The sequence below is a fragment of the Nuphar pumila genome, chromosome 7, assembly GCF_984573655.1.
Source record: "Nuphar pumila chromosome 7, dmNupPumi1.hap1.1, whole genome shotgun sequence".
Classification (NCBI taxonomy): domain Eukaryota; kingdom Viridiplantae; phylum Streptophyta; class Magnoliopsida; order Nymphaeales; family Nymphaeaceae; genus Nuphar; species Nuphar pumila.
This window is the reverse complement of record NC_143255.1, coordinates 105325777-105351323: the sequence shown is the minus strand read 5'-3', so window position 1 is coordinate 105351323 and position 25547 is coordinate 105325777. Positions and strand designations below refer to the sequence as shown.

At 38.3% G+C, this 25547-nt stretch overlaps 1 protein-coding gene across 2 annotated transcripts in view; it reads left to right on the top strand.

Moving 5' to 3' along the window:
* LOC149832761 (ABC transporter D family member 1-like) overlaps positions 1–25547 on the top strand; it is a 130836-nt gene that overhangs the window by 92156 nt on the left and 13133 nt on the right. For both annotated transcript variants that reach the window (XM_090014697.1, XM_090014696.1), the window contains 10 exons: positions 18199–18437; positions 18519–18823; positions 18912–19023; positions 19143–19304; positions 20609–20708; positions 20796–20904; positions 22436–22526; positions 23001–23125; positions 23494–23643; positions 24593–24665. In XM_090014697.1, coding sequence (XP_089870823.1) covers positions 18199–18437; positions 18519–18823; positions 18912–19023; positions 19143–19304; positions 20609–20708; positions 20796–20904; positions 22436–22526; positions 23001–23125; positions 23494–23643; positions 24593–24665 — 1466 coding nt within the window. The remainder of the gene's footprint in view (positions 1–18198; positions 18438–18518; positions 18824–18911; positions 19024–19142; positions 19305–20608; positions 20709–20795; positions 20905–22435; positions 22527–23000; positions 23126–23493; positions 23644–24592; positions 24666–25547) is intronic.

Sequence of the window (25547 nt, the reverse complement as noted above, 5' to 3'; positions counted from 1 at the left end):
TTTATTATGCTATGTATTTTATGATAACCCGGATAGCTGACTGAGTCCGCACCTAAGGGGACGGTCGGTGACCAAGAGAGAAATCCCCAAAGCAGCATAAACAATGGATGCATCCCAAACATGGAGAGCTACCACCTAGGATAATTATGGTAGTCTCATTCCCCTAACTCCGATGACTGGGGAAGCCGAGTCTTTTGCTCGTAACTGCCATTAATGGCCTGTCCATCGAAGTTTTGTACCTTCCTGTCCTCTCTCCTGACAGGAGTCAGCGATTCGTATGAGTACATCAGGGGTAGTTAACTGAAGACTCATTCTACATACTCTGGTCTTTCGACCCACTCGAGTATCTTGCCGGTGAAGGCGAAAACATCACTTATTTAGGTGATCACAACATTTTGTTATTTGCGCTCATCGAGGTTGCCACAACCTACTCATCCAATCATCACAACGTAAGAAGACGTACTTGTCAAAAAGTACGGTCGTACATGTCATAAGTACGACTACGATGAAAGGGATATGGTTCCACAAAAGAAACCCCAACAGATGTTATCTGCAAAAGAATTAATACAACACAGCCTGGCAAGATAAATCTTGAATTCACTTCAACAACATTTTTCATATTTCATGATGCAAGGTCATCTCGGATCTCTCGTCCGATCAACAAAGTACTTAACATGTTGTGCATGTCTAAAAGTACGCTATACTGAACCAGGGAGGTCTGTGGGCTTCTCAAAAGGAATACCCAACACACAACTTCATAACAATTCAAAGAATATAGGAGTGCTCATTTGGCACGATTCATCCTTAAAAGCCATAATGCCACATTAAGTCATTCACACAAGACACAACACTATCAATCTTACATCCAAAATTTATCTTAGTATCGACATGTTACACTAGATTGATACATAAAGAATGGGTCCTTCAACAAAACCCCACTCATTCATATGCTCATGCCCCTGATCGGGGTTATTCAAAATGAGCCGCAACTTGAGTCAAGGTTATAAAACATTTCTCCCAAGTGTGTGGACTTGGGAGGGGCCAAATGTGACTTCGCAATCCTGCAAGACTTAATCATACTTTGCAAAAGTTGTGCATTTTGAAGAGCCCTGGGTTTGCAGAAGGAAATCCTCTTTAAAGGAACTATAGTGCACAAGTGCAACTTCTAGTGTTTTGAAAACAGGTGATAACAGAATAGGCACAAGACTACATTTATGTAAGTACATATTTACCATGAGTGTGAGCATATGCAGGTTATAACATGTCAACAAACAACTCTCGACTTGCGATGCCGCACATCGAGGGAAAAGCACATATGTAATACATGAGGTACCAAAACCATACATTGACCACTTAGACAGGCAAACACATAAGGTCATAAGTAATACTCGAGACACAAAGTTGTACCTCACTCAAAGGAAACGTGCAGACAAAAATGGATGCAAGCAAACAAGGGCATATGTATTTCAAGAAATACGAAACCACACCTCAAATTCATAAACACTACGCAAAATAATAATCGAATAATGAAATTGTACATCCACCCATAGAAAGGTGCATGCAAGTATACATGCAAGCAATTTAGGGCATAAGTATTGCAAAAAGTGCGAAACCACCTTCAACACGTAAGCAAATACACAAATTAATACTCGAAGAGTAAAACCGTACCTCGACTCATAAACATGGAGACAAGAATAATAAGTCACGCAACAGCAGTATAAATCTAAGTACAACTAGCATAGACATTTTAATTATTTCAACTTAATTAGATCTTATTGCCCCTTGTGCGACTTTACCCTACCTTGGGATGTCGTGCAGCTGCGTACGCCTACGCGAGAGGATAATACGAGGGTTGAGCCGTGGAGCACGATCGGGACCTGTTGCGTAAATAGGCAAGAGTGTTAAATATTCAATTATGTTAATATAATTAATGGTGCAACGGGGCAAGGGTAGAATTAGGCAATGGCGGCACCGACGACAACGGAGCGACAGGGAATGAGCCACTGTCAAAAACAGCGAGGCGGCAGGGGGTCAGCCCCTGCAGACAGCACTGAAGTGGCAGGGGTCGCACCCTTGCCGCCAGCAGCGAAGTGGCAGGGGCTAGCCACTGCCGACAACAACGAATCGGCAGGGGGCTAGCCCCTACCGACCATACTAAAGCGGCAGGGGCTAGCCCCTGCCGACAACAACGAATCGGCAGGGGTCGCTCCCCTGCCGACCACACTGAAACGGCAGGGGGTCGCACCCCTGCCGGCGACAGCGAATCGGCAGGGGGCTAGCCCCTGCCGACAACACTGAAACGGCAGGGGGGCGCACCCCTGCCGACGACAGCGAATCGGCAGGGGGCTAGCCCCTGCCGACAGCAACGAATCGGCAGGGGTCGCTCCCCTGCCGACCACACTGAAACGGCAGGGGGTCGCACCCCTGCCGACGACAGCGAATCGGCAGGGGGCTAGCCCCTGGCGACAGCAACGAATCGGCAGGGGTCTCTCCCCTGCCGACCACACTGAAACGGCAGGGGGTCGCACCCCTGCCGACGACTGCGAATCGGCAAGGGGCTAGCCCCTGCTGACAGAAATGAATCGGCAGGGGTCGCTCCCCTGCCGACCACACTGAAACGGCAGGGGGTCGCACCCTTGCCGACGACTGCGAATCGGCATGGGGCTAGCCCCTGCCGACAACCACGAATCGGCAGGGGTCGCTCCCCTGCCGACAACACAGAGACGGCAGGGGGTCGCACCCCTGCCGACGACAGGGAATCGGCAGGGGTCGAGCCCCTGCCGTCCGGCGAAAGGACAATGGCAGGGGAACAAACCCCTGTCGAAGAGAGAGAGAGAGAGAGAGAGAGAGAGAGAGAGAGAGAGAGAGAGATCGGGGTGAAGGGGTGTCGCAGGGGCCCTTGGCCCCCTGCCGGCACTCCGACGAACCCCCAAAAGAGGGAAGGGGACGACAGGGGCCCTGTAGGCCCCCTGTCGGGTCTCCAAAGGCAAGGAGGAAGGTGGGAGGGCGCGACAGGGGCCGTGCGCCGCCTGCCGGCATCCCGACGAGGTGTCAGAGAGGGAGATGGGAGGGGGAGAAGAGGGAGGAGGAGACTGAGATAGAGGGCGTACCTGGGAGGCGAGGTGGCTGGCGATCGACGGCGTGCGCAGGGAAGGAGGAGACGCACAGGGGGGCCAAAGGGTGCCTTCCCCCGCCCCCTGCAGTGCTTTTAAAAGCCTCAGGGGGGCGACGAATGGGGAAACCCCGATGGGTTTCCCTAATCTTCCGAAAATGAAGGTGGAAGGGGGGCGGCGCTTGGGAAGAGGATTTAAAATCCTCTTCCTGAGTCGGGTTATTAAAACCCTATCGCAGGCGGGCCCGGGTCCGATAATTTTTTTTTTTTTTTGAAAAACGTGGGTTTTACAATATATATATATATATATATATGAATTACATGTATTTTAACACCCTCCCTCAAGCTTTACGGGGATATAACCGAAAGCTTGTTAAGGAGAAACAAAAAACGAGGAGCAGCAAGGGCCTTAGTGAAGAAGTCTGCCAACTGGTACTCAGATGTGACGTAAGGTAGTGCTATGGTTCCTCTTAGGTATTCATCACGTACGTAATGGCAGTCCATCTCAATATGCTTAGTACGCTCATGGAAGGTGTGATTGCGTGCAATATAGATTGCGCTTTTGTTGTCACAACACATCTTCGAAGGAGTAGAGATGACAATGCCCATATCACTGAGGAGACTTCTCAGCCACACAAGTTTCATGGTTGTAGAAGCCATAGCACGATATTCCGCTTCCGTTGAGGACATGGATACCTTGTGTTGCTTCTTGCATCTCCAAGAAATCATAGAGTCACCTAAGAAAACACAAAATCCCGTAGTTGAGACTCGGTCATTGGGATTTCCTCCCCAATCTGCATCAGTATAAGCAATTAAATCAAGTGACGAGGCAGAGGAAAGAAAAACTCCCTTAGTTATGGTGTTTTTGATATATCTGACGATCCTTAAAACTGCACTCATGTGCACGGTTGTAGGTGCATGTTGAAACTGACTGACATAGTGGACGACATGAGTTATGTCTGGCCGAGTGATGGATAAGTAGGTTAGGGACCCAACAAGTTGCCGGTAGGGAGTAGGATCCTCGAGAGGTGTTCCATCTTCCAACCTTAATTTTGCATTGATGCCTTCTGGGGTTTCTGTCTTCTTATCATCGGAGATACCAGATTTGGAACAGATGTCGGCAGCAAGTTTCATCCTCGAGAGAATGTACCCTCGAGGAGAGTACGCCACTTCAATCCCTAAGAAATATCTTAAGAAACCAAGGTCAGACATATCAAAATTTTCTTTCAAAACTTTCTTAATATCATTAATGCCTTGCTCATCACTTCCTGTGATGATCATATCATCAACATAAAGTAGTAAAATAACTACTGAAGACCCTGCACTTTTCACAAACAAAGCAGTGTCAGTATAACATGAACGAAAATTCAAACTTAACATTACATTACTAAATCTATCATGCCAAGCCTTTGGGGCTTGTTTTAAACCATATAATGCCTTCTTAAGTTTGAGAATTTTATCTTTACCAATACACACTCCTGGTGGAGGATCCATATAAACTTCTTCAGTTAATTCGCCATTTAAGAAAGCATTCTTGACATCTAGTTGATAGATAGGCCATTTTTTAACAGATGCTATGGCGATAAGAGTCCTAACACTAGTCATTCTAGCAACAGGTGCGAAGGTTTCTTCATAATCTATACCATATTATTGAGCATATCCTTTAGGTACTAACCGTGCTTTATAACGTTTTAATGAACCATCACTCTTAGTTTTAATTTTGAAGACCCATCTACATCCAATTGATTTCTTTCCAGTGGGTTACGAAGTTATTTCCCAAGTTTTTGCCTTTTCAAGGGCACTAAGCTCTAAGTTCATGGCTTCAACCCATTGGAGAATGTTTTTGGCCTCATTATAGTGTGAAGGTTCATGAAATGAGTGCAATGCAATTAGACACGCTCTATATCTTGGAGTTAGGAACTCATAGGAAACAAACCTATTAGGAGGATTGGAAATCCGACTGGATCTCCTTAAGTAGGTTTCTTCTATGTTGGATCCTTGAGAGTATTTTTCTAAGGCGCTCATTTGAGTTTGTTGACCACGCCTAACATAGGTTTGGATTGCTCTATTTTCATCTATAACATTGTCAAGAGGAATATCCTCTAGATCATTCAAAGACTCATTAGAGATTTCCTCTTCTTGAGGAGTCTCATCTTCTTGAGATAGAAGATCAAATAAAAAAGCATATTCACTTTCGTCAATATCTTTAGTTTTCACAAAACCATTTTCATTTTCCAAAAAGGTTACATCTTTGGATACATAGAGTTTGTTATTTTTCAAGTCAAAACATCTAAAACCCTTTTGATTTTCTCCATATCCCAAGAAAACACATTCAATAGCTTAAGGAGATAATTTGTCCCGTTTATGTGTAAGGACAAAACATTTGCATCCAAAAATTCTTAATCTATTGAAATCGGGTGTTCTTTCAAATAGTTTTTCATATGGATATGTATTTTGTAAAGATGAAGATATCATTCTATTTATTAAGTAAGTTGAGGTTAAGGCCGCTTCGGCCCAAAAACTTTTTGGAATTTCTTTGGAAATAAGGAGTGTCCTAGTGGTTTCCATAATGTGTCTATGCTTTCTTTTGGCCAAGCCGTTTTGTTGGGGAGTCCTAGGACACGATCTTTGATGACAAATTCCATTTACTTCTAAATAATTTTGAAATTCATTTGATAAATATTCTCCACCCGAATCGGATCTCAGAGTAGAGATATTACTTGAAAATTGATTTTTAACTATCATATGAAATTTTTTGAAGAAGTCAAAGACTTCGGATTTTAAATTGAGAAAGTAGATCCATACATACCTAGTGTAGTCATCAATGAAAGTAACGTAATAGGAGTACCCTCCTTTAGACATGACCGGGGAAGGACCCCAAACGTCTGAATGGACTAACTCAAAAGGTCTTTTGGACACAAAAGTTCGGTTTGGAAAAAGAGTGTATTTCATTTTGCCAAAAATACAATTCTTGCAAACAAAATGTTTCTCATTACAAAATTTCTTTCTAAATGGAAAGGAGTACATTTTTGAGAAACTTCTTCAGTTAATTCGCCATTTAAGAAAGCATTCTTGACATCTAGTTGATAGATAGGCCATTTTTTCACTGACGCAATGGCAATAAGAGTCCTAACACTAGTCATTCTAGCAACAGGTGCGAAGGTTTCTTCATAATCTATACCATATTCTTGAGCATATCCTTTAGCTACTAACCGTGCTTTATAACGTTCTAATGAACCATCACTCTTAGTTTTAATTTTGAAGACCCATCTACATCCAATTGATTTCTTTCCAGTGGGTAACGAAGTTATTTCCCAAGTTTTTGTCTTTTCAAGGGCACTAAGCTCTAAGTTCATGGCTTCAACCCATTGGGGAATGTTTTTTGCCTCATTATAGTGTGAAGGTTCATGAAATGAGTGCAACACAATTAGACACACTCTATATCTTGGAGTTAGGGACTCATAGGAAACAAACCTATTAGGAGGATTGGAGATCCAACCGGATCTCCTTAAAGAGGTTTCTTCTATGTTGGATCCTTGAGAGTATTTTTCTAAGGCGCTCATTTGAGTTTGTTGACCACGCCTAACATAGGTTTGGATTGGTCTATCACTTTCATCTATAACATTGTCAAGAGGAATATCCTCTAGGTCATTCAAAGACTCATTAGAGATTTCCTCTTCTCGAGGAGTCTCATCTTCTTGAGATAGAAGATCAAATAAAAAAGCATATTCACTTTCGTCAATATATTTAGTTTTCACAAAACCATTTTCATTTTCCAAAAAGATTACATCTTTTGATACATAGAGTTTGTTATTTTTCAAGTCAAAACATCTAAAACCCTTTTGATTTTCTCCATATCCCAAGAAAACACATTCAATAGCTTTAGGAGATAATTTGTCCCGTTTATGTGTAAGGACAAAACATTTACATCCAAAAATTCTTAATCTATTGAAATCGGGTGTTCTTTCAAATAGTTTTTCATATGGAGATGTATTTTGTAAGGATGAAGATATCATTCTATTTATTAAGTAAGTTGAGGTTAAGGGCGCTTCGGCCCAAAAACTCTTTGGACTTTCTTTGGAAATAAGGAGTGTCCTAGTGGTTTCCATGATGTGTCTATGCTTTCTTTCGGCCAAGCCGTTTTGTTGGGGAGTCCTAGGACACGATCTTTGATGACAAATTCCATTTACTTCTAAATAATTTTGAAATTCATTTGATAAATATTCTCCACCCGAATCAGATCTAAGAGTAGAGATATTACTTGAAAATTGATTTTCAACTATCATATGAGTTTTTTTAAAGAAGTCAAAGACTTCGGATTTTAAATTGAGAAAGTAGATCCATACATACCTAGTGTAGTCATCAATGAAAGTAACGTAATAGGAGTACCCTCCTTTAGACATGACCGGGGAAGGACCCCAAACGTCTGAATGGACTAACTCAAAAGGTCTTTTGGACACAAAAGTTCGGTTTGGAAAAAGAGTGGATTTCATTTTGCCAAAAATACAATTCTTGCAAACAAAATGTTTCTCATTACAAAATTTCTTTCTAAATGGAAAGGAGTACATTTTTGAGAAACTTGGATGTCCAAGTCTTTGATGCCAAATTTCAATATTTTTATCTTGGACATGGTTACAAAAAGAGTTAGTGGGGAGTTTCAAGTTGCTCATGTAATAGAGATCTCCCCTCCTATGGCCTTGCCCAATCTGCTTCCCGGACCAGAGATCCTGTATAGAGCAATCCTTAATTGAGAAGGAGATTTCACATCCACGATCACATATTTGAGCAACAGAGAGAATATTTAAATTAAGTTGAGGTACAACTCTCACGTTTGGCACGAAGAAATCTTTTGAAAAGTTTAAAGTTCCAAAACTTTTTACTTGTAAAGATGTACCATCGGCAGTTGAAACATAGGAGTTTTTATAATTATTACATAAATCAGAAAGCTCATTTTCAAGTGGGGTCATATGAAAGGAAGCTCCAGAGTCAAGGATCCAAGAAGACATACCTGGAGGAGAGGAAGAAGCTATGGCGGCACCCGAGGTTGATGGTATCTTGAGTAGGGTTTGTAGTGCTTCCGATAGTTGAGCAAGAGAAAAAGATTCCTTCCCTTTTGTGGTTTCCTCTTTCTTTTGAGTAGCTTCTTCAACGGAAGCAACCTTATTTTTAGGTGCTTCATTCAACTTAAGGCAATTAGGTCTTATATGACCCGGCTCGCAAATGGCTTTTCTATAGTTGCCATTAAAATTATTTTGCCTCCCAAAATGAGGAGATTTGTAAGCTTTCACATGGTTGCCGGGTTTTGATACGGCCAAGACATCATCTCCTCCTTTAATCATGCCAAGACGAGTTTCTTCTTGGCATATTTCGGCTATGACATCTTCCAAAGGAAGAGGCTTAGATCTATGTAGGAGGGAAGATCTAACTTGTTCATATTCGGGCCTAAGCCCATGCAAAAATTGGAAAAAGTGCTCTTTTTCCATTTGTTCTCTCCTTAATTCCACATCTACACTAGAAACCCATTTTGGTTCTAGTAAAGATAGTTCATCCCATAGGGGACCAAGAGTGCTAAAGTAATCCCTTACACTCATTTCTCCTTGCTTGATAGTCCAGATTTTTTCTTGAAGAAAGAATTGACGAGCAAAGTCTTTTTAAGTAAACATACCTTTCATAAAGAACCATGCTTCATTCGCCATCCGAAATTTGGCAATGTTGGCGCAAATCTTGAGCTCCACATTGTTCATGAACCAAGCAAGAATCTTGGCATGCTTGCTTTCCCAATCTTCCACTTTAGATTGGTGATCTTCAATGGCCTTTATGCGGGCAATTCCTTCAAGAGCTTTTTCTTGATCACCATCCATCTTAGTTAGTTGGAGTTGAGGTTCCGGAATGGTGCCCATAACGTATCTCCAAAGTTTTTTACCTTTGAGGTTGTTCTCCATGGCGGCGGCCCACATCATCTAGTTGGAGCCATTGAGCTTGAAGGAGAGATCAATCTTTTGTTCTCCTTCCATTTCAAACACTCACAAGAGGGTAAATGGAGAGAGATACAACAAGAAGAAAATATAGCTACACAACTAGCTATATTAAGAAGAAGAGCATAAACAAGGCTCTGATACCATGTAATGAAATATGCGGAAAAGCAAAGAGTGCATTAAGCACTTACAACATCCACTAATGAACAAACAAAAGGGCTAACACCCAAACCCACAAGAGACAACACAACATAAAAATATAAAAGTCTCTTATTGAAAAGAGAGAGAGCTCTCTTGAGTGAAAAATACAAGAGGGGTTCACCCCTATTTATACACAAAAGAAGGAGAGGGGGGATGGCCAAAAGGCCTTAAAAGGAGAGCCACCTAGGGGCTCCCCATGTAGTCGTTGGGAGCCCCCAACGGTCACAAATGTGACCGTTGGGGGCCCCATCGACTCCATGGTGGGGCCCCTTTGTGTGAGCAAAAAAACATAAATTTAAAAAATATAAAATACAAAAAACAAAAAGGAAAATAAAAGAAGGAAAACAAGTACCCCTATCGCGTACTTGTGAAATGACTAAAATACCCCTATCGGGTATTTTAGACATATATATATAAATATATATATATATATATGAATTACATGTATTTTAACACTCACATCAAAGGGAAGGGGCTTTGGGGTTACATTCAAGGCTCGATTCCGGAACCAGAGCCTAAAATTACTTTGGTTAAAGAAGGGGAAATCAAAATCCTTGAGGGAGATGAAAGAACTAATGCTCTTGAGGAATATAGTAGGAAACATGAGGAATGGGAAATGAAGAATTTCAAGATCTTGTCTTGGATTTTCTCTTCCGTTGAGACAAAGATTAATGCCAACATTATAAAGTTTAAATAGGCTTCTCAAGCGTGGGAGTATCTTGAGAAGATGTATACTTCTAAGGACTTGTCCCATAAGTATTATCTTCAAAAGAGAGCGTTAACTCTTGTTCAAGGTGATATGTCTATAAGAGAGTATTTTGCGGAACTCTCTTCAATTTGGGATGAGCTTGCCATGCTTGAACCCAAGTGGAGTGGAGAAGCCATAGAGCTTCGTCATATGCAATTAGAAGAAGACCGATTCTTCAATTTTTTGAATGGGCTAAGGCCCGAGTTTGAGCAAATAAGATCTTCTTTTCTATCCTCTTTTACCTCTCCCTCTCTTGAAGATGTCTTAACTAAATTAAGTGGAGAGGAAACCCGTATGTGCATTAGCAAGCAAAATCCTAGTGTGCTTGCAATGTCCACAAATCAAGAAGAATGTGATGGTGTTAATGCCGTTTCTAGACCCGGTAACAATTTAAGAACATATAGACCTCCTCATTTTAAGAATCAAAATCAAGGTAATCAAGGAGGAAGAAGATATTATAGCAAAATCTCGTGTCACTTTTGCAAAGAACCGGGTCATATCAAACCGGTTTGCCCAAAATGGAAGAAACTTCTAGCAATGGCAACTACATCTCAACCATTCAAAGAGGAATTTTCAAAAGAAGCTCTATCTCTCAATCAAATTGTGGAGGCTCTTCAACCTCTTCTAAAGGGAGCTATTTCCGGTGTCGCCGTATCCACCTCTTCTCCTCCAGGTAAAACTTCTTGGCTCTTAGATTCGGGTGCATCCTTTCATATGACCACAAACATTTCATCTCTTTCTGAGTATTCTAAAAATGTGTCACATTCTTTTGTTTCGACCACGGATGGTACTTCTCTCGAAATTAAGGGAATTGGAAATTTTAAAACCCAAAACTTCTTTATTCCAAAAATTAGACTTATACCAAAATTAAATTTAAACTTGCTTTCCGTTTCTCAACTCATGGACCTTGGGTGAAACATTCAATTCTCATCTAATAAATGTTTAATACAGGATCATCGGTCCGGGAGATTGATTGGGGAAGGCTCTAGGAAAGGAGACTTGTACTATGTGGACTTTCTTCAAATTCCTAAAAACACCTTTTGTAATGTGGCCCAACATAAAGACATAAATGTTTGACATAAGAGACTTGGTCATCCCAACATTACCAAGTTATCCTATCTACATTTTGTTAAAGATCTTTGTAAAAATACTTTCTCTTGTAATGATTGTATTATTGGAAAAATGAAAAGTATACCTTTTGAACCAAGAACTATGTTTAGTACTAAACCTTTTGAAATTATTCACTTGGATGTTTGGGGACCGACACCTGTCATATCCAAAGGTGGTTTTGCTTACTATGTGATTTTTGTGGATGATTTCTCACGATATTGTTGGATATATTTTCTCAAATATAAGCATGAAGTTTTTTCATGTTTTAAAACATATCATATGATGATCAAAAATCAATTTAATAGTAATTTAAAGATATTTAGGACCGATTCCGGAGGTGAATATCTCTTTAATGAGTTTAAGAAATATCTTGAGGATTGTGGCATTGTCCATCAAAGATCGTGTCATAAGACCCCACAACAAAATGGTTTGGCCGAAAGAAAGCATAGGCATATCATTGAAACCACTAGAACCCTTCTTATTTCCCAAAATATTCCTAAAATTTTTTGGGCCGAAGTGACTCTTGCTTCCGTCTATCTTATCAACCGACTTCCATCCAAAAATTTAGATAAAATTTCTCCCTTTGAGATTCTATATGAAAAAGAACCCGATTATAATAGGTTGAGAGTTTTTGGTTGTAAGTGCTTTGTTCTTACCGATAAAAATGATAAACTCTCACCAAAAACCATTCTTTGTGCTTTCCTTGGCTATTCGGAAACTCAAAAAGGATTTCGATGTTATGACTCTAGGAATGATAAATTATATGTTTCAAGGAATGTAACTTTTTTGGAAAATGATAGTGGTTTTGAAAAAAATGAATCTCATTTAGAAAATGCCGATTACTCCTTTCTTTTTGACCTTTTATCTAAGGATGATGATATCTCTAGTGATGATGAATCAACATATAATAGTGAAAATGAAATGGTTGTAATCAACAATAACTCTAACCCTTCTACCCCTCAAGAAGAAAATGTATCTAGAGAACCCATCACTTATTCTCATAAAGATAGAAGCACCTTTAGGAGTGCTATTGAACTATATAGTAAACCTAGTGAGACTATTTCCACTCATGATTTGAACCAAATTTTTTTGGAGAAGCCAAACAATGTACTGAATGGAGAGTGAACTCAAAGCTCTTAAGAAAGCTAACACTTGGGAATTTCAATCTCTTCCCAATGGCAAGAAAACTTTAGGATGCCGATGGGTGTTCAAGGTCAAGACTAAGAGTGATGGTTCTCTTGAAACGTATAAGGCTCGTCTTGTAGCTAAAGGGTACAATCAAGAATATAGGATTGACTATGAAGAGACATTTGCTCCAGTAGCTCGTATGGTTACTGTCAGATGTCTTATCACCATTGCTTCAATTCGAAAATGGAATATTTACCAAATGGATGCCAAAAATGCCTTTTTAAATGGAGATCTTAATGAAGAAGTTTACATGGATGCTCCACCTGGTATGAAAATCCCTAAAAATAAAGTTCTTCGTCTTCGTAAAGCTCTTTATGGACTGAAACAAACACCCAAGGCTTGGCACGATAGGTTTAACAATGTAATGACTGAAAATGGTTTCACTTCATGCTATACTGACACTACATTGTTTGTTAAGAAATCTGATGCAGAGATTGTTATATGTTGATGATATGTTAATAACAGGTGATGATATCAAAGGAATCAAGAGCATTAAATCTATTTTGACTTCAAGATTTGAAATGTCAGACTTAGGATTTCTGACATATTTTTTGGGAATTGAGGTTGTCTATTCTCAGAGAGGCTATTTTTTGTCTCAAACTAAACTTGCTTGTGAGATTCTTAATAGATCAGGAATCACAGATGACAAGGTCTGCGAAACTCCTGAAATAGTAGGTTCAAAGATGAAGATTGATGATGGGATTCTCTTAAAAGATCCCACACCTTACCGGCAACTGGTTGGATCCCTAACGTATCTCAGCATTACCAGGCCTGATATTTCTCATGCAGTACATGTTGCTAGTCAATTTCAACATGCACCTACTACAGTCCATATGAGCGTCATCCTTCGCATCATCAGATACATAAAGGGTACAGTAAACAAGGGAGTATTTCTATCTTCTACGTCTGAATTAAGTTTAATTGCTTATACTGACTCTGATTGGGGATGTGACACAAATAACCGTCACTGCACCACTGGTTTCTGTATTTTTTTAGGTGAATCATTAATCTCTTGGAGATGCAAGAAGCAGCAAAAAGTATCACTTTCATCCACCGAAGCTGATTATAGAGTCATGGCATCTACTACCATGGAGATTGTTTGGATTCGCAACTTGTTGGAAGATATGAATATTCAAGTTCAAGGGCCCACAAAATTATGTTGTGATAATAAAAGTGCAATTTACATTGCCAAAAATCACACATTTCATGAGCGCACAAAGCATATCGAGATGGACTGCCATTATGTTCGTGAAGAATATTTAAGAAAAACCATTGACCTTCCTTATGTTACATCAGAATATCAACTAACAAACTTCTTCACTAAGGCGCTGTGTTCTCCAAGATTTAACTTTCTTCTTGGCAAACTTTCGGTCATGACACCCTAAGTTTGAGGGGGAGTGTTAAAATATTATGTCTCTTTTAACTGTAAACTGAAATACCCATCAGGGGTATTTCAGTCCTTTTACTCAATTGGTGTCAGCCACCATAATGGGCTAACATTTTTACCTTTTCTTTTTTTATTTACTTTTGCCTTTTACACCTTTTTCTTTTTACACTGTTGTGAAAGGGACAGCTCCATATAGCTGTTGGAGCTGCCCCAACAGTCACAAATGTGACCGTTGGGTGCAGCTCCAACAGTCATATTGAGCTGCACCCTGTGGCTTCTTTTTGCATTATAAATGGGCCTTAGTGGCCCTTGTAAACACATCCTTTTTTGTGAGTGCATATGCAATAACAATGCTTTTGTAAAGCCTCTCTTGGGAACTTATGAATTGAAGTTCATTTTGTTTCATGCTTTTGTGCATGCGTATCCGTGCTTTCGTGCACTTGTGAGTGTTCTCCTTTGTGCCTTTGTGCACTCTTTGTATTTCTTGTATTGTGGTGTTACACACAATCTCTTTTTGTAGAGATTTTCACAATGCTGGAACCCATTATCCCATATAGGTACACATTTTTCAGCCATACACATATCCTGACCCAAAACCGAATAAAATCCGGTCGGGTATGGGTCTATTTTTTGAACCCGTTTCAAAATGAGTCTAACAAACACGCTACCCATTTATTCCCAAATGGGTATGACTCGAACCCGTTAACCTATATGGCTCCAAATTGTTCAGTCATACCTGGACCAGAATTAAATTGGATCAGGTCCTGGTCTATTTTTTAGATCTGATTCGAAATCAGAACTGACAGGACCTGACCGAACCGTCCCCCTAACTGATCGTGTTATACCCCTAATACAGACCAACATACGTCATGTGAAACTAGCAGCTCATAGTGGTAGTCTTGTCCTTAGCATTTGGCTTTACAAAGACATTAAGTACAAACACGTACATACATTCTTATGAAAATACTAATAGTCCTCTCTATATTCACAATGTTAACATTTCCTTATTCATTGCCTTTTGTTCTACTTCTTAGGCTACTTTTGATATTTATTCCTACTTCTTTGGGTAAAAAAAGTGTGGCATGTTATTGGGGGGAAGTTTTGGTTACTGGGTCATAGCCTTCCATATACTAGTATACATGCAGGTTACAGCTTATGTCATTATGATTTTTTTTGTATAAACCCATGTATTCACATATATTAGTGTTAAAGCATTGTGGATTGTTTTTTTTTGTATTAGATAATGTCTTTATACCAGAGTTACCGGAAGCGCCCCTATAGAAGGGGAAGCGCGCTTCCCCGATACGCGCTTCGGAAGCGCGAAACGTCGCGCTTCCGAAACGCGTGGGGAAGCACACATTTCAAATGGGAAGCACATACCCCTTTAATGGGGTACACGCACCCCCATAAAAGGGGTACGAAGGGGCGAATTTACATATTTGTTTTTTTTTTAAACTTTTTTTCCAAAAAAAATTAAAAGAACGAGTTTTTTAAAAAGTGCAAAAAAGGGATTTTGAAAAACCCGTGAAAACAAAACCCGAAAGGGCTTTAGGGTTTTTTCACGCAGCTCAATCTGAGTCTCCTCCCTTCTTCTCTCCTCTCTCTGGCAACCGATCGGCGGAACCCAGAATCCGGCGACCTTCACCGACATCCGGCGACCTCCACGACGATGAATCCATTCAGGTACGTACTCTCCTCTCTCCGTCTCTTCTCTCTGTATCTCCCACGACCTCTCTCTTTCCATCTCTTCTCTCTGTATCTCCCATGACCTTTCTCTTTCCATCTCTTCCCTCCATCTCTGTTCTCCCTTTCGTTTTCAGGGAACAAGCAATCCTTCTGCAGTCATACAATATGACATTTAGGTTATGAATAGCATGACGAAATGAGAATATGTTTTACACTCTTTGTCGGTTTTGCAGAATTGCTTATTCATGTGCATGCTGTTGGAAACAATTTATTCTATCTATACAACAACAACTACGCCTTCATCCCAAAACAATTGGGGTCGGCGATATGAACCAACAAAGAAAATCATTATGGGTCTTCCACATGAATCCTTCTCCTCCATTCATTTCTATCCAATGCCATGTCCTCGGTGAGGTTCAAAGCATTCATATCCTTTCTTATCACCTCCATCCATGTCTTCCTAGGCCTACCCCGACCTCTTTTAACTAATATATTTTCCCATTTCTCCATCCTTCTAACTGGAGCATCATTAGGCCTTCGTCGAATATGTCCAAACCACCGTAAACGATTCTCTCTCATCTTATTTATTCTATCTATGTTTATCATTATTTATTGGGTTGCTTATAGCTTACCGTTGCCTTGTAACCGTAACCTTGATCTTTTGAAAACAGAAAGCTTGTCAGTTTTATTTTCTGAAAGTTTTGGTCCTTGGAGATCCAATTCTCTACCTAGGGTTTGGGACATCATTGTCTAACTTAATTTTATTTTGGTGCACTTTCTGGAAATCTAAGATTTGTGTGGCTACTCAGAGGGCGTTAAGGTGGGGAAATAAGGTCAGTCAATGAGTTTAGACTTTAGACCGGTTTCGACCCATCCAAATTGTTTCCCCCAAATGGTAGGCCCATATTTCGCGTTGATGAAGAGTTTTCTAGTGATATAGGGCTGGTGTCTGACCTGTGTGAGGTTCAACTCATGAGTAGAGGTTTGTGTTGCAGGTTTGATCCCTTCATTCTCTCTAGAAGATACATTTAGGGAATAGGGGATTGTTAGAGACTATTTGTTTCATTTTCCTGTTGCAATAATATGGTGGTCTTTATCTTTTGTGTTATCAATACGATGGTGATTTATATTCTTATGTGAGTCCCATGAAAGAAAAGAACAATATATTAGTTGAGAAGCATTTCACATTTTGTGTTTTAACTGAGTTTATTTGGTCATCTTTCTTATTTCATATGGAAGCTGCACGAAATCTAATGGTATAGTTGTATGACTGGTAGGGATCTGAGTCCTCACGCAGTGGTACTTTGAAGTTCAAAAAAAATTCTGTTTTAATATTTGGGTTTATTACATGGTATAAGTAGTCCCATGCTTCCCGCTTCCTAAAATTTTGAAAGTGCCTCGCTTCCCGCTCCCGCTTCCCGTATCGCTTCCCGCTCCCGCTTCCTCGACTGGTAACTCTGCTTTATACTCACGTACGTGTGTTATTGCATTATGTGCTTTTTTGCCATTGTTATACACTTAGCCACTTAAGATGTAATCTCTCTCTCTCTCTCTCACACACACACACACACTTTCTTCTATCAAGCCACACTTTCAGTGTAAGCCCATGTGAACACATGTTATGAAAGCCATATGGAAGTTATTCTACACACGACCATCTGACCTACCTCTTGAGATGTCAACAGGTGAAACACCATTCAAAAGCTAATTATTTTATGCATTTTGAAGCTGTTTACACTGAGTTATGAACCTGTTGTGGCCATATGTTTAAATTTTCTAACATGCTGGGTTGTTTGGGGGCACTTGGGGCTGTATTTCCTCATAGTTTTACTAGAATCAGTGCATGAGAGTATGTGGAAGTTAAAGGAAAAATATAGGTAAACGGGGTTCTAAAGAAACAAAAAAAATGGTTCTTTTAGGGTTCTTTCAAAAAGAAAAAAAGGAACCGTTGTTGATCATTTACACCAGTGTTATCAAAAACGCCCCTTGAGGTGCAAAAGGCATGCCTCGCCTTGAGGCACGACCCTCTGTGCCTCAAGGCGCAATTCTGAGGCGCACTTTTGTTTACAACAAGACTTCTGAGACATAATCAAAAATATTTTTGTAGGTTAATCTCATATATTTTCCAGTTATTTAAGTTATGTAATAAGTTTCTTAGTATATTACTATATTTTAACTTTTGTTGGTTAATCTCGTATATTTTTCAGTTATTTCAGTCATGTAATTAGTTTCTTCACATATTTTAACTTTTGTTGGTTAATTTCATATATTTTTCAGTTATGTAATTTGTTTCTTAAGCATTTCTTTATTTATTTGTATTTTTAGATATTTTTTTATAAATTTTTTAAAGTTTTCAAAAAAAAAATTGAGATTTACGCTTTATCGAGGCTTACGCCTCGCCTCGGTTTTTGGTGGAGCGCCTCACTACGCCTCAACGCTTTTCACAACACTGATTTACACTTTTTGTTTGTCTATTGCAGGCTGATTATGTAATTAATTGGCCAATTTGGCCTGTGTTTTTATTAAAACTATCATTTTGGGTCACCAAATTATTTGCTTGGTGGCTCCTTCACTGGTTAATGTTATCTGAAAGTGTAATTGCTTGTATATAAACTACCATATTTGTAGTGATGCAGGTGTGTCTCTTGATGTAGTTATTTTCACTTATTGCAATTACTATATCCATGCATAAAAGCGAACACATAATCATAACAAATTGGTTGATCACCGTACTTGTATGGTTTGTATGGAAAGTTAACATTCTAATGTTCTCTTGTGGTTCTTGCTGAAGGACCAAATGGAAGCGGAAAAAGTTCTCTCTTTCGAGTTCTTGGAGGCCTTTGGCCATTGGTTTCTGGCCATATTGTTAAACCTGGGCTTAGTTCGGACCTCAACAAGGAGATATTTTATGTGCCACAAAGGCCATATACAGCTGTGGGGACACTTCGTGACCAGTTGATCTATCCCTTCACAGCAAAGGAGGAGACTGACTCACTTACATATGATGGAATGGTTGAGCTACTGAAAAATGTTCGTATAGTTGTATACTCTCTCATTCTATAAATTTTGCTCATTTTTTGTGATGTTATATTTGGTTATCTTCATTGTCAGGTTGATCTTGAGTACTTGTTGGAGCGTTATCCACTTGACAAGGAAATAAATTGGGGTGATGAACTTTCTCTTGGGGAGCAACAGAGATTGGGAATGGCTAGGTTATTCTATCATAAGCCAAAATTTGCTATTCTTGATGAGTGTACCAGTGCTGTCACAACTGACATGGAAGACCGGTTTTGTTCTAAAGTCCGAGCTATGGGGACATCGTGCATTACTATATCCCACAGGCCTGCCCTTGTGGCTTTTCATGATACAGTGTTGTCCTTGAATGGGGAAGGTGGTTGGAGTGTCCGCCATAGGAGGTAAATTCTCTAGCTAGCATTGTCTTGAGTTGTTTTTCCAAATCAGTCTCCACCCTAGTAGGATCATATTTTTAATTCTATCTTTCAGGGAGAATGTATCTAGTGCTGAAGAAGCAAGGTTCAGTCTTTTAGAAGCATCTGGAACAGACCGCCAAACAGATGCAATGGTTGTTCAAAGGGCTTTTGCATCCAAAAGCAAGGTTGTGGTTATCAATTTGGTTGCCTTATGTATTGCTTTCATGTAAAAAAGATATTATTTTTTAAAAAGATTTTTGCAATTGGTGCTTTGAATTTGATTTAAATTTGCCACATGTAGCAGGAGGCTTTATTTGGTAGCCCAAAATTCGCTGATTCATACATAAAGGAGGTACTGGCTAGGTCACCAATTGCTGATTATAGGTTGCACTTACCGAATGTTCCACTGTTGCAAAAAGCTTCGAGAAGTACGGCAGTTAGGGTGGCTAATATGCTTAAAATCCTGGTACGACTTCTTGCTAGTTAATAAAGTTTGTTGTTGGATTACTATTTTGAAGCTGCTTTGCACTTCTAGCTAAGTTCTAATTTGCCAAGGAATCTCTTCAGAAATTATTTGTTTTTGTTTTTTTCCCTCTCATATTCTTTGAAAAAGAATCAATGCAACCATCAATATTCTCCTTTTTTTTCAGTTTATCTGTATGATTCTTTTTTATATTTTCATTTGCAACTTCAAATTTTCTAATGAATTCCTCTCCTATTCATTTTTTTTTTCAGGCTTTTGGTACAGCTTTCCTTTGTACGATATTTTTAACTTTTCCTGTTTAAGTCCTGTCTATTTTTCTTTTGTTTGTTAAGAAACAAAAGCACAGTAGAAACCTTGAAAGCAATGCCATGAATCCCATTCTTGGGGAAATTTCAGTGAGGGAAAAGGTTGCGATGTTCTGAAAATATTGGTTTTCCTTGGGAAAATATTGGAAAATACAAAAATATAAAAAATATATTGCTGGTAAATAATAGAAAGACACAAAGAAACTTTTTATTGCATTAATGCCATGACTACTAGAAATTTGTAATTCCATTCATGGGAGATGTCAGATGTGATTCAGATTCTTGGATTTATGATTCCCAGTTACAGGGAATTGTGCTTATGAAGCATCAAGAGCTCTTTGTGGAACACATTTTGCTAAAGTAGGTTTTTGTATGCTCTTGTGCGCACACACACTTGTATTCCTCTTATTTATTATGTCGTCTTCTTTTAGATGATATGCAGAGAAACTTTTTTTCATTTTCCAGCACTGATAAGAGATTCTGGTTTAAGTAATAAAGCATGTGATAGTAATTGGTCACAAAGGTCCGGTAAAATGTAAAACTGCTCTTTCAAGAATGTAGAGTGTCTTTGAACCTCGTCAAGGATATAAAACCCCATATAGTTTAGCCACTCCAGGTTGCTGCATTACATGAGAAGTGGGCTGGTTTTGTTACTGATCAAACCTTTGACTACGTTTCATCATAAAATATCCCTCTTCATTACTGATCTTTCTAGTTTCTTTCCAATTGCTCTGACTCAGTCCATGAAATTTCTGTGGTAGTTGAACATTATTTTTTGGAACACTGTTGGGGCTTTATGGACACCTGTTGCTTTTCGTTTTTTCTTTTTGTTTTCATATCTATATTCCCATGTTAAGACAGTGGACTCCATTTGTAGGTCAAATATTTCTCTTTTTGAATTTATTGTGAGAAAGTTTACGGCAATTTAGTGGATTATTACCACTATTGGTTACCATGCAATATGATGCTATCATTTTGTAGGTACCCTCGCTGATTGATAGACAAGGGGCACAGTTGTTTGCTGTAGCATTACTTGTCATTTCTAGGACATGGATTTCAGATCGCATTGCTTCTTTAAATGGTAAGATTTTATACAATGCCATAAGTTTTAGAGGTATTAACAAATCTTGCAGCTGAATCTTTCTCTTTGAATGTGTGGATTCAATAGGCACTAGTGTAAAGTTTGTGCTGGAGCAGGACAAGGCAGCGTTTGTTCGGTTAATCGGCATTAGTGTCATTCAGAGTGCTGCATCAGCTATCCTTGCACCTTCCCTTAGGTTATCCTTTTGAATCTTAGTTCTACTTTGAATATCCAACCTGTTAAAAATGTCAAATTTTGGGAGTTTGAAACAGATACTGCTTGGCTGCATTCTCAAAAAGACAATGGAATTCTTGCTTTTTAAATGTTCACCTGCTTGGTCCTTCAGTAAAAGATCACCACTTTACATTATGCTTATCATCATCGTCATCAAGCTTTACCCCAACTACATGGGGTCGGCTTTGCGAGTCCTATTTACTTCACGTTATGCACCTAAGAATTGAAAAACATGATGAATAGGTTTTGAAAAGGACTGTCATCAAAATTATGTTAACTGTTCGTTTAGCATGCAATATTTCAATTTTACAAATAGTGTCATCAGAAATTAGGTAACGCCTGTATCTGCATGACTTTATGGTTCATCATGGTTACTTCATTACATATTTATGGAAATTGAAATATCTCTTCAGCTACATGCTTGTATTAATTTATTATTTGATAATAGTCAGGCTGGAGATATTCCGTAATGTCATAACTGTTCCAGTTATCATATTCTACCCGATTACATAATTATTGATCATTTGCTCATGTTGTTCGTCAGGAATACAACAAAATGAAAGAGCAGAAAGAATACGGTGTATATATATATATATATATTGTTTTCAAATGAGACATTCAATTTGACATTGGTGAACAAAATGGAACAGCAGATTCCTACAATATATGACCTCTTCAATGATGGAACCCCATTTTTTCACGTTAATTGGAGTTTATGTTTCTTCTAAACGACAGATAGTTTGACAGCGCCTACTGTTTTTCCTTTAATTTTCTTATTAGATTAAACTTATGTTCTTTTGTAATTATTTTATGATAGTTGCCATTATGAATGTATGTTCTTGAAACTCCACTTCCTTCGTTGTCACAAAAGCCAAGAAAGTAATATTCAACACACTCCAGTCTGTACTAAGGCGTGACCTTAGAGAATCTCGTCAGCTTCACCCTGCATGGTCTATGATATTACTCTTCTTGATTTGTTTGTTTATTTTTCATTGCCTACAATCTGGAAAGCCCAAAAGTGGCCACATTGATCGTTTTGTCCCAATAGTTTTTTAGTTTGCTTTAAAAGTTGTATCCTATAACTTATGCCAAAACAAGGCCACAAGGCCATTTCTTTAATTGTTGTTGTCAGGGGAACTCATGGTGTCCCTGGTTATTAGTGGGTCTGTCAAATGTCCATGCAAAATGCAGCTAGTTTTCTTTTGTTAGTTTCATTAGGCTGCCATGTCATTGCTGCTATTCACTGGTTTGAGACTTTTTCCCTGCCCTAGAAACATTATTCATATTTTACATTGCTTTCCTCTTTCAAAGTTTTCTATTAAATTTTGAAATATTGTTCAGATATATTTGCCTTTTGACATCGCAGTTTTTTGGACATTTAACATTTGGCTGGGAGGTCCTGCTGTCCAATTCTGTTTGCCAAATCTGCTGCTGTAATTATATTTGCATCTATTGTTGAAGTGATATTAATACCTGATTTTGTGGATTTCTAGATACTTGACTGCAAAACTTGCTCTAGGGTGGCGTATCCGCTTGACACAGCATTTACTGAAGAGCTATTTCAAGAATAATGCTTACTACAAGGTATCATACCATACTATGTCATGGTTTGAGTTTTCATATCAATGTCCATTTTTGTTCCTTTGGTTCCTGTTTTTCCTCTTTTGAGGGAAGGTCAGGGGTAGAACTCTTGCAAGTTGTATTTGGATACACTTTGTGTTTTTTTCATAAATTCATGAAGGCCATCTGGAATCATTGATCGAAACATCAGCAAGAAGAATTCCTGTTACTTTATGAACTAATCTGATAACCTTCATATGGCAAATCTCCACTATTAGGAAAATGTTGGGTAATAGTGTTATACATGATATGTTGTAGTAGTATTCCAGCTTAGATGAGCCATTTTTTGGACTTAATTTTCTTGAACCTTTTTTTAATTCTTCTGTTTATTATCTCAATAAGAAATTCTTTACAGCTGGACTTTTAATTTTTTTTTTTTTGAACTTTTCAAGTGCATTATTTGAGAAGTTGGTATTTATATTTCTTGAGTTTTTCCAGATGTTTTACATGTCAAGTAAAGATTTAGATGCAGACCAGAGAATAACACATGATGTGGAAAAACTGACCACTGAGTTGTCAGGGCTGGTAACCGGAATGGTAAAGCCAACAGTTGACATCCTCTGGTAAGTAGTATAATTGTTATCTAATAAGAAGAACTAGTTTGAAGTTGCAGTAGGCTCACTTATACTTTGGAAATGTTTAATCCCCAAAACTTTGTATCTTATTCCTTCAAATGTTCAAAGATTTGCTGCTCTATTGGACTTAGTTCGATGTTGCTCTTTAGGTAGCTTCTACTTCCTAGGCATCCTAAACATACTTGTGTCTGAAATTTCTTATGTAAAATCTATGTGTTTTCGACATTAAAACTTTTTTGACTTCTCTCTAGTTTGTTAATCTGTACTTTAATTAGTGATTGCTCGTTTTCTCCTGTTTCTTTGTTTCATTTATTTTTTTGTATCATGTATTTAGTTTATTGTATAACACAATGCAGGTTTTCATGGAGAATGAAGATGCTTACTGGGCAAAGAGGAGTTGTTATATTGTACACTTACATGCTATTAGGTCTCGGTTTCTTAAGGGTTGCCAGTCCAGATTTTGGTGACCTTTCAAGTCAGGAACAACATCTTGAGGGAATATTTAGGTTAGTATCATGCACTGGCCCTTCTAGAAATTTATATAATAATACTGTTATTGTTGTTATTCATCTGAAAGTCATGAATGTCTGTCGGCATAATATTGACCCAATAATGTTCTTTCCCAGGAAAACTTGGGCAAATTAGATAAAGGACAAAATAGAAAATCATTGTATCTGTATGGTCTCCTCAGGCCACTAAATGTTTTCATGATATTCTTTTAATGAAAATTTAAATGCTGATATTTTAGATTGACTAATAAAAGCCCTTGAATTTTTTTGAGTTTCTTGTTATAATATTGAAAAATAAAAGGTTGGAGACGTTTGGCACTATGGTGTCATTAACAGGATTATTTTACTGTCAATTTTGTGTTGTTTATTCTGTTTTTCTGACATTCCCAACAAAAAAAAAATATCTGCATAGCTACTGAGATTTCAAAGTGAGATCTTTTTGGGATTTTTTGAGATATTGAAAGTTTTGCATGTATGTATTTAATGGGTCACAAATTTGACAAAAGAATGTGTTGGTAAATCTGTTTTCCTGGGAAATATTCGGAGACTAATTGAGAACTTGATTTCCTGGAACAAATTAGGAAAACTATATATGGAGAACTTGATTTTTTTTTATTTCAGAATTTATGACAAATAATATTGAGTACATTCAATAAGTTCTAGTTCGGTACTTTTTAGAATATCTGGATATTTCAGAATTTTTTTAATGGACAGTGACTTAAATATTATGATGTTCTAAAAATGTGTTTGATATTTGGGTGAAAAATGGAGAAATTTCCAAGAACAATGATGGCCATAGGTTCTTGAATCCATTTTGTATATGCATTTGTCTGTCTTCCTTTTTTTTGTCAAATTGATAGTCTGATACTTCAAAGATACAATTTCCCTGTGCCTTCTGTTTCCATGTATATGAACTATTACTGATTTTGTGATGCACTGCAATCAGGTTTATGCATTCAAGGCTTCGAACTCATGCAGAATCCGTTGCTTTTTTTGGTGGTGGTACCCGAGAACGTGCTGTAATTTTCTTGGGCTGACCTTTTTATCATCTGAATAATAGTATAAATCTGTTTTCGTAGGATGATCTTCAACTAGTATAGAATCATGTCTGCTATAGTGATCTGGACATGCACAATTGGAGTGCCCATAGAGATTCTTCTCTAGGGCTGTAACTTGTATTCACTTATGCAAGCTTTATAGTATTAAAGAATGATCCTCATTAATCTCTCCGAAGCTTGTAACCTCCATATTATCAGACTTGATCCATTAGCTTTTCTTATCCATTTTAATCTGCAGAAAAGTGTTGCTATATATATAGGTTTATATTTGGTACTAATGAAGATACAGAACTATTGAGCTAGAAATCATAGATGCTTGCTGTATTGATTCAATCTGACCACATAGATGCGTTCAACATGGTTTGTTTACTAAGGATCAGACCTTGGGTTGTGTCTTTTTGATATATTGTGAAATTTTGGTACATTGTGAACCATTTATTTTTGAAGTCCTTGAAAAACTTACATGTCATAATCACATGATTCAAAATTCATTTCCTGCTAAACAATCTAAACAAACATTCTAGCTTACATCCATAAGGTCTAATCTGCAAAAAAAAAAATTAAAAATATGAAATAAAGGTGATTTCTACTCTATAGTTCCGTACCTTCATTAGTACCATATATATATATATATATATATATATAGAGAGAGAGAGAGAGAGAGAGAGAGAGAGAGGAATGAAAACCTACCTACTAAAAAACATGCCAAACCTACCCAATGGAAAATTTTTGGTGTTTTTTTTCAAAATTCTGACTACAGATGTGTTCAGCATGATTGATTTACTAGAAATCGACACTTGGATCATGAATTTTGGATGAAAAATTGGTATTTGGAGCCTCAAA